The following is a 14,933-nucleotide window of genomic DNA, read 5'->3' as shown; positions in this document are numbered from 1 at the left end:
AAGCCTTTCTAGACTCTACCTGCTAAATCTCCTCTGAGTCACCATAGAAGCCTTTCTGTACTCTACCTGCTAAATCTCCCCTGAGTCACTATGGAAGCCTTTCTATACTCTACCTGCTAAATATCCTCTGAGTCACCATAGAAGCCTTTCTATACTCTACCTGCTAAATCTTCTCTGAGTTACCATAGAAGCCTTTCTAGACTCTACCTGCTAAATCTCCTCTGAGTCACTATGGAAGCCTTTCTATACTCTACCTGCTAAATCTCCTCTGAGTCACCATAGAAGCCTTTCTATACTCTACCTGCTAAATCTCCTCTGAGTCACCATAGAAGCCTTTCTATACTCTACCTGCTAAATCTCCTCTGAGTTACCATAGAAGCCTTTCTAGACTCTACCTGCTAAATCTCCTCTGAGTCACCATAGAAGCCTTTCTATACTCTACCTGCTAAACCTCCTCTGAGTCACTATGGAAGCCTTTCTAGACTCTACCTGCTAAACCTCCTCTGAGTTACCATAGAAGCCTTTCTATACTCTACCTGCTAAACCTCCTCTGAGTCACTATGGAAGCCTTTCTATACTCTACCTGCTAAATCTCCTCTGAGTCACCATAGAAGCCTTTCTATACTCTACCTGCTAAACCTCCTCTGAGTCACTATGGAAGCCTTTCTATACTCTGCCTGCTAAACCTCCTCTGAGTCGCCATGGAAACCTCCTCTGAGTCGCCATGGAAACCTCCTCTGAGTCGCCATGGAAGCCTCCTCTGAGTTACCATAGAAGCCTTTCTATACTCTACCTGCTAAACCTCCTCTGAGTCACCATGGAAGCCTCCTCTGAGTCACCATAGAAGCCTTTCTATACTCTACCTGCTAAACCTCCTCTGAATCTGAGTTGTGTCTTAATTATAACAGCATTCTGTGTTTGTGTGCTTCTGTCTCTGGGACTTTATGTTTCCCTCTCTCTTTTTTCTCTTCCTCTGTGTGTGTGTGTGTGTGTGTGTGTGTGTGTGTGTGTGTGTGTGTGTGTGTGTGTGTGTGTGCGTGTGCGTGGGTGTGTGTGTGTGTGTGAGTGTTAAAGATGAGGTAGTTTCCTGTTGTGCTGTGGCGGTGTGTGTGTTAGAGACGAGGTAGTTTCCTGTTGTGCTGTGACGGTGTGTGTGTCCCCTGCTGCTGTTGTTCACTCCTGGTCTCTGATCTGTTTTAGAGAACTCTCATCTGCTTACCATCCAGCCTGACCTAACCACCACGACCACCAGCTACCAAGGAACCCTGCACTCACGTCACGACGGCACCACACACACCGGCACCGCTAAGTTCTCAATGACCAACGGTCCGCTCCTGGACCCCCTACCCAACGGGTCGCACCACACCTTACACAACGGGAAGATGACCTCTGACCCTGCGGAGTTTATGACCCGCCTGTCCAATCAGACGTACTTCAAGACGTTGCCGCGGGACGTGGCTAACACCTCGTATGGGACATTCAACTTCCTGGGGGGTAGACTCACCATCCCCAACACAGGTAAGAGCTGATTGGTTGATGGGTTTATTGATTGAAAACGTAAGGTACCAGTCAAAGGTTTGGTCACACCTTCTCATTCCAGGGTTTATCTTTATTTTGTACTATTTTCTACATTGTAGAAAAGTAGTGAAGACGTCAAAACTATGAAATAACACATATGGAATCATGTAGTAACAGAAAGTGTTAAACAAATCAAAATATATTTTAGATTTTAGATTCTTCAAAGTTGCCACCTTTTGCCTTGATGACAGCTTTGCACACTCTTGGCGTTCTCTCAATCAGCTTCATGAGGAATGCTTTTCCAACAGTCTTGAAGGAGTTCCCACGTATGCTGAGCACTTGTTTTCTGATTTTCCTTCACTGCGGTCCAACTCATCCCAAACCATCTCAATTGGGTTGAGGTAGGGTGATTGTGGAGGCCAGGTCATCTGATGCAGGTGACCTGGCCTCCAACACAGCCTGGAGGTGTGTTGGGTCATTATCCTGTTGAAAAACAAATTATATTCCCAATAAGCGCAAACCAGGTGGGATGGCGAATCGATGCAGAATGCTGTGGTAGCATGTGTCACCAGCAAAACATCCCCACACCACCTCCTCCATGCTTCACGGTGGGAACCCAACATGTGGAGAACATCCGTTCACCTACTCTGCGTCTCGCAAAGACACGGCGGTTGGAGCCAAAAATCTCAAATTTGGACTCATCAGACCAAAGGACAGATTTCCACTGGTCTAAAGTCCATTGCTCATGTTTCTTGGCCCAATCAAGTCTCTTCTTCTTATTGGAGTCCTTTAGTTGTGGTTTCTTTGCAGCCATTCGACCATGAAGGCCTGATTCACGCAGTCTCCTCTGAACAGTTGATGTTGAGATGTGTCTGTTACTTGAGATATGTCTATTGGTAATTCTAATGAACTTATCCTCTGCAGCAGAGGTAACTCTGGGTCTTCCTTTCCTGTGGCGGTCCTCATAAGAGCCAGTTTCATCATAGCATTTAATGATTTTTGCAGCTGCACTTGAAGAAACTTTCGTAGTTCTTGTAATTTTCCGGATTGATTGACCTTCATGTCTTAAAGTAATGATGGACTGTCATTTCTCTTTGCTTATTTGAGCTGTTCTTACCATGATATGGACTTGGTATTTTACCAAATAGGGCTATCTTCTGTATACCAACCCTACCTTGTCACAACACAACTGATTGGCTCAAACGCATTTAGGAAAGAAATTCCACATATTAACTTTTAACAAGGCACACCTGTTAATTGAAATGCATTCCAGGTGACTACCTCATGGAGCTGGTTGAGAGAATGCCAAGAGTGTGCAAAGTTGTCATCAAGGCAAAGGGTGGCTACTTTGAAGAATCTCAAATATAAAATATATTTTGATTTGTTTAACACTACTACATGATTCCATATGTGATATTTCATAGTGTTGATGTCTTCACTATTATTATTATTCTACAATGTAGAAAATAGTCAAAATTAAAGAAAAACCCTTGAATGAGAAGGTGTGTCCAAACTTTTGACTGGTACGGTATATATTTGAAGAAAAAATGACATCGTTATGGCAATGGGTCTGTGTGAGTCTGTGTGGACTTCTTTTCTAGTTTAGCAACACATACACGGTCTTCAGCCAATCCATATGTGTGTGCCTTAGCCATGTAGTCAGTCCAGCCCAGTAAACTGATAGGGTCATCTCTGTCCACTACAGCCCAACCCACTCCAGGGCCACTGAGTTAATTCAGAGTAATTAGTCTCTCTTACAGGCCAGAGACTTCTTCATGTTGCCACGGACTGATAGAATATCTGCCTGCCTACCTGTCTGCCTGTCTGCCCGTCTACCTGTCTGTCTGTCTACCTGTCTACCTGTCTGCCTGTCTGCCTGTCTGCCCGTCTGCCCGTCTGCCCGTCTGCCCGTCTGCCTGTCTGCCTGTCTGTCTACCTGTCTGCCTGTCTGTCTTCCTGTCTGTCTGTCTGCCTGCCTGCCTGCCTGCCTGCCTGCCTGCCTGCCTGTCTGTCTGTCTGTCTGTCTGTCTGTCTGTCTGTCTGTCTGCCTGCCTGCCTGTCTGCCTGTCTGCCTGTCTGCCTGTCTGCCTGTCTGCCGGTCTGCCCGCCTACCCGTCTGCCTGCCTGTCTACCTGTCTGCCTGCCTGTCTACCTGTCTGCCTGTATACCTGTCTGCCTGTCTGTCTGTCTGCCTGTCTGCCCGTCTGCCTGTCTGCCTGTCTGCATGAAGGTTTGCAGAAAGGCCAGGGAAAAGAGAGGGACACCAGCAGCATAGGGTCATGTTGAAGGCTGTGACTGAATCCCAAATGCATCCTATTCCCTATGGGCCCTGGTTAATGCACCCTATTTCCCCATGGGCCCTGGATAAAAGTAGTGCACTGCGTAATGAATAGGGTGCCGTTTGGAACTCAGTCTGTATGAGTGTCTACATTAGTGTCTCAGACCGTATGGAGAGGGAGAAAGCACTGCAGGTTATCTTCAGACCATGGCGGTGGTTACCTAGAAACATGGGTCGCATCACAAACGGAAACCTATTCCCTGTATAGTGCACTACCTTTGACCAGAGCCCTATGGCCAAAAGTAGTGCACTATTTAGGGGATAGTGTGCAATTTGGGATGCAGGCATAGAGAGTGAGAAAGCAGATTAGCTTCGGGCCACGTTGATGATTACCCAGAAACCATGCGTCATCACCACTGACTGGGACTTCTTATTCAAACTGCCAAGATGAAAAAAACTTCCACAGCAACATTTAAAATGTCAGCTACAAATATACACATAGTATTATTATAGGAGACGTCACTCCTCAGTCACATTCATATGGATTCATTTGGAAAGCACTGTTCTATTTTTTTTTTAAACAACTGAAGTTTAAAAAAACATTTTTTTAGATGAGCTATATCTGAACACGGCCAGTAACTACAGGTCAAACGGATAGAGATCTGTAGCAGGACGGAACACAGAGAGAGAGAGACGTAAGACATCCAGGAAACGACTTTAGACCAAATGACCTCAATTAGAACCTTCGTCGTTAATGACATCACTGCTGCTAGTCATAGATGACTGACGCAGGTAAAGTCTTGATGGTCTGGTAATATAGAGCATCAGAAAGTCTGGAATCCTCTCTGTCTTCTCTTCTCTCCTCCTCTCCACTATTCAGTAGTTAGTTATATAAGTGACAACAGTGTTTCTGTTAGCCAGATCATTCAGTAGTTAGTTAGATAAGTGACAACAGTGTTTCTGTTGGTCAGATCATTCAGTAGTTAGTTATATAAGTGACAACAGTGTTTCTGTTGGTCAGATCATTCAGTTCTTAGTTATATAGGTGACAACAGTGTTTCTGTTGGTCAGATCATTCAGTTCTTAGTTATATAAGTGACAACAGTGTTTCTGTTGGTCAGATCATTCAGTAGTTAGTTATATAAGTGACAACAGTGTTTCTGTTGGTCAGATCATTCAGTAGTTAGTTATATAAGTGACAACAGTGTTTCTGTTGGTCAGATCATTCAGTAGTATCTGGAGAGAGATAATGATCTTTCCCTCTCCCTTTCTTTTCTCATACTCTCTGTCTCTCTCTCTCCTTTCTCACTCTCTCTCCCTTTTCTCTCTCATGTATCTCTCTGTCTCTCTCCTTCCTCTCTGTCTCTCTTTCTCTTTTATTTCACTTACTCTCTCTCCTTTCTCTCCCCCTCTCGCTCTCTCGCTCTCTCTCCTTTCTCTCTCCCCCCTCTCTCTCCTTTCCCCCCTCTCTCCCTCTCATTTTCCTCTCTGTCTCTATCCTTCCTTTCTCTCTTTTCTCTCTCTTTCTCCTTTCACTCGCTCTCATTTCGCTCTCCTTTATCTATCTCTCTGTCTCTCTCTTTTCTCTTTCTCTCTCTGTGTATATGCTGTCACATATTGTATGCATGGATTAACTCAAACCCTTGACACTAATCTTCTCACTTGGCGCTAGACAAGCAAACACGCACACACAGACTCACACACACACACACACACATGAGCACACACACACACACAGAGAAGGAGAGATATCCTCATTCTGGTCATGCAAACATTTAGATATTGTATATGTGAGATATGAATATATAATAACAAACACACGTTTGCTTCCATGAAAGTGCATGAGACATGCATGTTGCATTTAACCAGATGTCTTCCTGTAGTAGTCTAGCTGTAGAATAGGAGACACATGTTGTTTATCTTCCTGTAGAACAGGAGACACATGTTGTTTATCTTCCTGTAGTAGTCTAGCTGTAGAATAGGAGACACATGTTGTTTATCTTCCTGTAGAATAGGAGACACATGTTGTTTATCTTCCTGTAGAACAGGAGACACATGTTGTTTATCTTCCTGTAGAACAGGAGACACATGTTGTTTATCTTCCTGTAGAACAGGAGACACATGTTGTTTATCTTCCTGTAGTAGTCTAGCTGTAGAATAGGAGACACATGTTGTTTATCTTCCTGTAGAATAGGAGACACATGTTGTTTATCTTCCTGTAGAACAGGAGACACATGTTGTTTATCTTCCTGTAGAACAGGAGACACATGTTGTTTATCTTCCTGTAGAACAGGAGACACATGTTGTTTATCTTCCTGTAGTAGTCTAGCTGTAGAATAGGAGACACATGTTGTTTATCTTCCTGTAGAACAGGAGACACATGTTGTTTATCTTCCTGTAGAACAGGAGACACATGTTGTTTATCTTCCTGTAGAACAGGAAACGCATGTTGTTTATCTTCCTGTAGAACAGGAGACGCATGTTGTTTATCTTCCTGTAGAACAGGAGACACATGTTGTTTATCTTCCTGTAGAACAGGAGACACATGTTGTTTATCTTCCTGTAGAACAGGAGACACATGTTGTTTATATTCCTGTAGAACAGGAGACACATGTTGTTTATCTTCCTGTAGAACAGGAGACACATGTTGTTTATCTTCCTGTAGAACAGGAGACGCATGTTGTTTATCTTCCTGTAGAACAGGAGACGCATGTTGTTTATCTTCCTGTAGAACAGGAGACACATGTTGTTTATCTTCCTGTAGAACAGGAGACACATGTTGTTTATCTTCCTGTAGAACAGGAGACACATGTTGTTTATCTTCCTGTAGAACAGGAGACACATGTTGTTTATCTTCCTGTAGAACAGGAGACACATGTTGTTTATCTTCCTGTAGAACAGGAGACACCTGTTGTTTATCTTCCTGTAGAACAGCAGACACATGTTGTTTATCTTCCTGTAGAACAGGAGACACATGTTGTTTATCTTCCTGTAGAACAGGAGACACATGTTGTTTATCTTCCTGTAGAACAGGAGACACATGTTGTTTATCTTCCTGTAGAACAGGAGACACATGTTGTTTATCTTCCTGTAGAACAGGAGACACATGTTGTTTATCTTCCTGTAGAACAGGAGACACATGTTGTTTATCTTCCTGTAGAACAGGAGACACATGTTGTTTATCTTCCTGTAGAACAGGAGACACATGTTGTTTATCTTCCTGTAGAACAGGAGACGCATGTTGTTTATCTTCCTGTAGAACAGGAGACGCATGTTGTTTATCTTCCTGTAGAACAGGAGACACATGTTGTTTATCTTCCTGTAGAACAGGAGACACATGTTGTTTATCTTCCTGTAGAACAGGAGACACATGTTGTTTATCTTCCTGTAGAACAGGAGACACATGTTGTTTATCTTCCTGTAGAACAGGAGACACATGTTGTTTATCTTCCTGTAGTAGTCTAGCTGTAGAATAGGAGACACATGTTGTTTATCTTCCTGTAGAACAGGAGACACATGTTGTTTATCTTTCTGTAGAACAGGAGACACATGTTGTTTATCTTCCTGTATAACAGGAGACACATGTTGTTTATCTTCCTGTAGAACAGGAGACACATGTTGTTTATCTTCCTGTAGAACAGGAGACACATGTTGTTTATCTTCCTGTAGAACAGGAGACACATGTTGTTTATCTTCCTGTAGAACAGGAGACGCATGTTGTTTATCTTCCTGTAGAATAGGAGACACATGTTGTTTATCTTCCTGTAGAACAGGAGACACATGTTGTTTATCTTCCTGTAGAACAGGAGACGCATGTTGTTTATCTTCCTGTAGAACAGGAGACGCATGTTGTTTATCTTCCTGTAGAACAGGAGACACATGTTGTTTATCTTCCTGTAGAACAGGAGACACATGTTGTTTATCTTCCTGTAGAAGAGGAGACACATGTTGTTTATCTTCCTGTAGAACAGGAGACACATGTTGTTTATCTTCCTGTAGAACAGGAGACACATGTTGTTTATCTTCCTGTAGTAGTCTAGCTGTAGAATAGGAGACACATGTTGTTTATCTTCCTGTAGAACAGGAGACACATGTTGTTTATCTTCCTGTAGAACAGGAGACACATGTTGTTTATCTTCCTGTAGAACAGGAGACACATGTTGTTTATCTTCCTGTAGTAGTCTAGCTGTAGAATAGGAGACACATGTTGTTTATCTTCCTGTAGAACAGGAGACACATGTTGTTTATCTTCCTGTAGAACAGGAGACACATGTTGTTTATCTTCCTGTAGAACAGCAGACACATGTTGTTTATCTTCCTGTAGAACAGGAGACACATGTTGTTTATCTTCCTGTAGAACAGGAGGCACATGTTGTTTATCTTCCTGTAGAACAGGAGACACATGTTGTTTATCTTCCTGTAGAACAGCAGACACATGTTGTTTATCTTCCTGTAGAACAGGAGACACATGTTGTTTATCTTCCTGTAGAACAGGAGACACATGTTGTTTATCTTCCTGTAGAACAGGAGACACCTGTTGTTTATCTTCCTGTAGAACAGCAGACACATGTTGTTTATCTTCCTGTAGAACAGGAGACACATGTTGTTTATCTTCCTGTAGAACAGGAGACACATGTTGTTTATCTTCCTGTAGAACAGCAGACACATGTTGTTTATCTTCCTGTAGAACAGGAGACACATGTTGTTTATCTTCCTGTAGAACAGGAGACACATGTTGTTTATCTTCCTGTAGAACAGGAGACACCTGTTGTTTATCTTCCTGTAGAACAGGAGACACATGTTGTTTATCTTCCTGTAGAACAGGAGACACATGTTGTTTATCTTCCTGTAGAACAGGAGACACATGTTGTTTATCTTCCTGTAGAACAGGAGACACATGTTGTTTATCTTCCTGTAGAACAGGAGACACATGTTGTTTATCTTCCTGTAGAACAGGAGACACATGTTGTTTATCTTCCTGTAGAACAGGAGACACATGTTGTTTATCTTCCTGTAGTAGTCTAGCTGTAGAATAGGAGACACATGTTGTTTATCTTCCTGTAGAACAGGAGACACATGTTGTTTATCTTCCTGTAGAACAGGAGACACGTTGTTTATCTTCCTGTATAACAGGAGACACATGTTGTTTATCTTCCTGTAGAACAGGAGACACATGTTGTTTATCTTCCTGTAGAACAGGAGACACATGTTGTTTATCTTCCTGTAGAACAGGAGACACATGTTGTTTATCTTCCTGTAGAACAGGAGACGCATGTTGTTTATCTTCCTGTAGAATAGGAGACACATGTTGTTTATCTTCCTGTAGAACAGGAGACACATGTTGTTTATCTTCCTGTAGAACAGGAGACGCATGTTGTTATCTTCCTGTAGAACAGGAGACGCATGTTGTTTATCTTCCTGTAGAACAGGAGACACATGTTGTTTATCTTCCTGTAGAACAGGAGACACATGTTGTTTATCTTCCTGTAGAACAGGAGACACATGTTGTTTATCTTCCTGTAGAACAGGAGACACATGTTGTTTATCTTCCTGTAGAACAGGAGACACATGTTGTTTATCTTCCTGTAGTAGTCTAGCTGTAGAATAGGAGACACATGTTGTTTATCTTCCTGTAGAACAGGAGACACATGTTGTTTATCTTCCTGTAGAACAGGAGACACATGTTGTTTATCTTCCTGTAGAACAGGAGACACATGTTGTTTATCTTCCTGTAGTAGTCTAGCTGTAGAATAGGAGACACATGTTGTTTATCTTCCTGTAGAACAGCAGACACATGTTGTTTATCTTCCTGTAGAACAGGAGACACATGTTGTTTATCTTCCTGTAGAACAGCAGACACATGTTGTTTATCTTCCTGTAGAACAGGAGACACATGTTGTTTATCTTCCTGTAGAACAGGAGGCACATGTTGTTTATCTTCCTGTAGAACAGGAGACACCTGTTGTTTATCTTCCTGTAGAACAGCAGACACATGTTGTTTATCTTCCTGTAGAACAGGAGACACATGTTGTTTATCTTCCTGTAGAACAGGAGACACATGTTGTTTATCTTCCTGTAGAACAGGAGACACCTGTTGTTTATCTTCCTGTAGAACAGCAGACACATGTTGTTTATCTTCCTGTAGAACAGGAGACACATGTTGTTTATCTTCCTGTAGAACAGGAGACACATGTTGTTTATCTTCCTGTAGAACAGCAGACACATGTTGTTTATCTTCCTGTAGAACAGGAGACGCATGTTGTTTATCTTCCTGTAGAACAGGAGACACATGTTGTTTATCTTCCTGTAGAACAGGAGACACATGTTGTTTATCTTCCTGTAGAACAGGAGACACATGTTGTTTATCTTCCTGTAGAATAGGAGACACATGTTGTTTATCTTCCTGTAGAACAGGAGACACATGTTGTGTATCTTCCTGTAGAACAGCAGACACATGTTGTTTATCTTCCTGTAGTAGTCTAGCTGTAGAATAGGAGACACATGTTGATAATCTTCCTGTAGAACAGGAGACACATGTTGTTTATCTTCCTGTAGAACAGCAGACACATGTTGTTTATCTTCCTGTAGAACAGGAGACACCTGTTGTTTATCTTCCTGTAGAACAGGAGACACATGTTGTTTATCTTCCTGTAGAACAGGAGACACATGTTGTTTATCTTCCTGGTGTTTATCTTCCTGTAGAACAGGAGACACATGTTGTTTATCTTCCTGTATAACAGGAGACACATGTTGTTTATCTTCCTGGTGTTTATCTTCCTGTAGAACAGGAGACACATGTTGTTTATCTTCCTGTAGAACAGGAGACACATGTTGTTTATCTTCCTGTAGAACAGGAGACACATGTTGTTTATCTTCCTGGTGTTTATCTTCCTGTAGAACAGGAGACACATGTTGTTTATCTTCCTGTAGAACAGGAGACACATGTTGTTTATCTTTCTGGTGTTTATCTTCCTATAGAACAGGAGACACATGTTGTTTTAGTTGAGAAGTACGTGATGAGAATCCTTCACTTAAAGTGTTCTCTGAGGTATTCGTTCTCTTCTGTCAGGCGTGTGCGTGTGCGTGTGCACATGCGCGTGTGCCTGCGTGTTATCCTCATCCGTCCTGTCGGTCCTCCGGCTTGCCTCCTTTGTGGAATTACAAAAGCACCGTTCAGACACAACAAATGAGCCTCTCTCTCTCTCTCTCTCTCTCTCTCTCTCTGTCTTCTTCTGTGGTGGTGTTATTTGTGTTTTGATTCATTCTTCTTCTTCTGTGGTGTTGTTGTTTAGGCATCAGCCTGCTGATCCCTCCAGAGGCCATCCCCAGGGGAAAGATCTATGAGATATATCTCACCGCTCAGAGGAAAGAAGATTTAAGGTGGGCTCTTTAACTTTAACTAACAGGCTGTGTGTGTGTGTGTGTGTGTGTGTGTGTGTGTGTGTGTGTGTGTGTGTATGTGTGTGTGTGTGTGTGTGTGTGTGTGTGTGTGTGTGTGTGTGTGTGTGTGTGTGTGTGTGTACGTGTGTGTACGTGTTTGTACGTGTGTGTGTGTGTGTGTGTGTGTGTGTGTACGTGTGTGTGATCCCATCTGCCACCCTGTCCACAAAACCCAGCAAAACATGCACACACACACACACACACACACACACACACACACACACACACACACACACACACACACACACACACACACACACACACACACACACACACACACACACACAGAGGAATAGTAGACTGTAGTTTATTACCATAGAGTAAGACTGTAGTTTATTCTCAGTAGTTTATTACCATAGAGTAAGACTGTAGTTTATTACCATAGAGTAAGACTGTAGTTTATTACCGTAGAGTAAGACTGTAGTTTATTACCATAGAGTAAGACTGTAGTTTATTACCATAGAGTAAGACTGTAGTTTATTCTCAGTAGTTTATTACCATAGAGTAAGACTGTAGATTATTGCCATAGAGTAAGACTGTAGTTTATTACCATAGAGTAAGACTGTAATTTATTCCCAGTAGTGTATTACCATAGAGTAAGACTGTAGTTTATTACCATAGAGTAAGACTGTAGTTTATTACCATAGAGTATGACTGTAGTTTATTCTCAGTAGTTTATTACCATAGAGTAAGACTGTAGTTTATTACCATAGAGTAAGACTGCAGTTTATTACCATAGAGTAAGACTGTAGTTTATTCTCAGTAGTGTATTACCATAGAGTAAGACTGTAGTTTATTACCATAGAGTAAGACTGTAGTTTATTACCATAGAGTATGACTGTAGTTTATTACCATAGAGTAAGACTGTAGTTTATTCTCAGTAGTGTATTACCATAGAGTAAGACTGTAGTTTATTACCATAGAGTAAGACTGTAGTTTATCGCCATAGAGTAAGACTGTAGTTTATTACCATAGAGTAAGACTAGTTTATCACCATAGTGTATGACTTTAGTTTATTACCGTAGAGTAAGACTGCAGTTTATTACCATAGAGTAAGACTGTAGTTTATTCTCAGTTGTTTATTGCCAAAGAGTAAGACTGTAGTTTATTACCATAGAGTAAGACTGTAGTTTATTACCATAGAGTAAGACTGTAGTTTATTACCGTAGAGTAAGACTAGTTTATTACCATAGAGTAAGACTGTAGTTTATTACCATAGAGTAAGACTGTAGTTTATTACCATAAAGTAAGACTGTAGTTTATTCTCAGTAGTTTATTACCATAGAGTAAGACTGTAGTTTATTACCATAGAGTAAGACTGTAGTTTATTACCATAGAGTAAGACTGTAGTTTATTGCCATATAGTAAGTCTGTAGTTTATTACCATAGAGTAAGACTGTAGTTTATTACCATAGAGTAAGACTGTAGTTTATTACCATAAAGTAAGACTGTAGTTTATTCTCAGTAGTTTATTACCATAGAGTAAGACTGTAGTTTATTACCATAGAGTAAGACTGTAGTTTATTGCCATAGAGTAAGTCTGTAGTTTATTACCATAGAGTAAGACTGTAGTTTATTACCATAGAGTAAGACTGTAGTTTATTGCCATAGAGTAAGACTGTAGTTTATTACCATAGAGTAAAACTGTAGTTTATTGCCATAGAGTAAGACTAGTTTATCACCATAGAGTAAGACTGTAGTTTATTACCGTAGAGTAAGACTGCAGTTTATTACCATAGAGTAAGACTTTATTGCCATAGAGTAAGACTGTAGTTTATTACCATAGAGTAAGACTTTATTGCCATAGAGTAAGACTGTAGTTTATTACCATAGAGTAAGACTGTAGTTTATTACCATAGAGTAAGACTAGTTTATTACCATAGAGTAAGACTGTAGTTTATTACCATAGAGTAAAACTATAGTTTATTCTCAGTAGTTTATTACCATAGAGTAAGACTAGTTTATTACCATAGAGTAAGACTGTAGTTTATTACAATAGAGTAAGACTGTAGTTTATTACCATAGAGTAAGACTGTAGTTTATTACCGTAGAGTAAGACTGTAGTTTATTACCATAGAGTAAGACTGTAGTTTATTCTCAGTAGTTTATTACCATCATACATCTAGATGTTAATAACATACTTTATTTTTTACACTGCATGGCCTTGTTAATAACAATGATCAATGCAGCTCACAGTGACAGTACCAGTTAACCAGCTGCACTGATGTAAAGGTTCTACCACCTGCTAGCTACTGCAGATTATCTAGATGATGTGATGTTAAATTAGACCTGCGTCAGATTATCTAGATGTGTGAAGTTAAAGTAGACCTGCGTCAGATTATCTAGATGTGTGAAGTTAAAGTAGACCTGCGTCAGATTATCTAGATGTGTGAAGTTAAAGTAGACCTGCGTCAGATTATCTAGATGTGTGAAGTTAAAGTAGACCTGCCTCAGATTATCTAGATGTGTGAAGTTAAAGTAGACCTGCGTCAGATTATCTAGATGTGTGAAGTTAAAGTAGACCTGCCTCAGATTATCTAGATGTGTGATGTTAAAGTAGACCTGCCTCAGATTATCTAGATGTGTGATGTTAAATTAGACCTGCGTCAGATTATCTAGATGTGTGAAGTTAAAGTAGACCTGCGTCAGATTATCTAGATGTGTGAAGTTAAAGTAGCCCTGCCTCAGATTATCTAGATGTGTGATGTTAAATTAGACCTGCGTCAGATTATCTAGATGTGTGATGTTAAAGTAGACTTGCCTCAGATTATCTAGATGTGTGAAATTAAAGTAGACCTGCCTCAGATGATCTAGATGTGTGATGTTAAAGTAGACTTGCATCAGATTATCTAGATGTGTGAAGTTAAAGTAGACCTGCGTCAGATTATCTAGATGTATGATGTTAAAGTAAACCTGCCTCAGATTATCTAGGTGTGAAGTTAACCCTAACCCTTCCCCACTACCCACCTACCAACCCTTCCTCCCATCTCCCTTCTGCCCCTACCGTCAACTAACCCCTCCTACCCTCTGCCTACTCCTCATAACTCCTCCTCCTCTCTCCACCCATGCAGGTTACCCCTGGCGGGCTGCCAGACCCTGCTGAGTCCCATAGTGAGCTGTGGTCCTCCGGGGGTGGTTCTGACGCGGCCCACAATTCTCAGCATGGACCATTGTTCTGACGCCTGTCCTGAGAACTGGGCCATCAGGCTGAAGAAACAGAACTACGAAGGCGTCTGGGAGGTGAGAACAGATGACTGTAGACAACAGAGAAACAACACAATGTGATGGGAATACTATAGGAGATTATTTGGTCAACGTCTATGACCCTACACACACATACGAACACACACACACGCACATGCACGCACACGCACACACACACACACACGTGAGAGGATCTGGATTATAGCTAGAGTACGTTATTTTATTTTAGTCCTTTTGCAGGCTTTTGTTCCAGCCCTACTAACACAGCTGATTCAACTGATAATGGTCTGGATTTAAACCCAGAGCTACTGTGTCTATCCCTGGTGTTGACAAAACATCCAATCACAGCCAGCCGTGACCGGGAACCCCATAGGAAGGTGCACACTTCTCATCATACAGTGGTAGGGGAGGATTTTACCAAGGGGGCTTACCTTTGCTCATCGCGCTCTAGAAACTTCGTGTGGTAGGGGAGGATTTTACCAAGGGGGCTTAC

General features: G+C 41.4%; 1 protein-coding gene across 1 annotated transcript in view; it reads left to right on the top strand.

Annotated features, from left to right (window-relative positions):
* LOC110513519 (netrin receptor UNC5A-like) overlaps positions 1-14,933 on the top strand; it is a 598,088-nt gene that overhangs the window by 490,715 nt on the left and 92,440 nt on the right. The window contains exons 8-10 of the mRNA XM_036943545.1: positions 1,201-1,518; positions 11,089-11,176; positions 14,308-14,476. Of these exons, the coding sequence (XP_036799440.1) occupies positions 1,201-1,518; positions 11,089-11,176; positions 14,308-14,476 (575 nt within the window). The remainder of the gene's footprint in view (positions 1-1,200; positions 1,519-11,088; positions 11,177-14,307; positions 14,477-14,933) is intronic.

Source organism: Oncorhynchus mykiss, chromosome 14 (assembly GCF_013265735.2).
Source record: "Oncorhynchus mykiss isolate Arlee chromosome 14, USDA_OmykA_1.1, whole genome shotgun sequence".
In the NCBI taxonomy this organism is placed as follows: Eukaryota; Metazoa; Chordata; class Actinopteri; order Salmoniformes; family Salmonidae; genus Oncorhynchus; species Oncorhynchus mykiss.
This window is presented reverse-complemented; position numbering and strand designations above follow the sequence as displayed.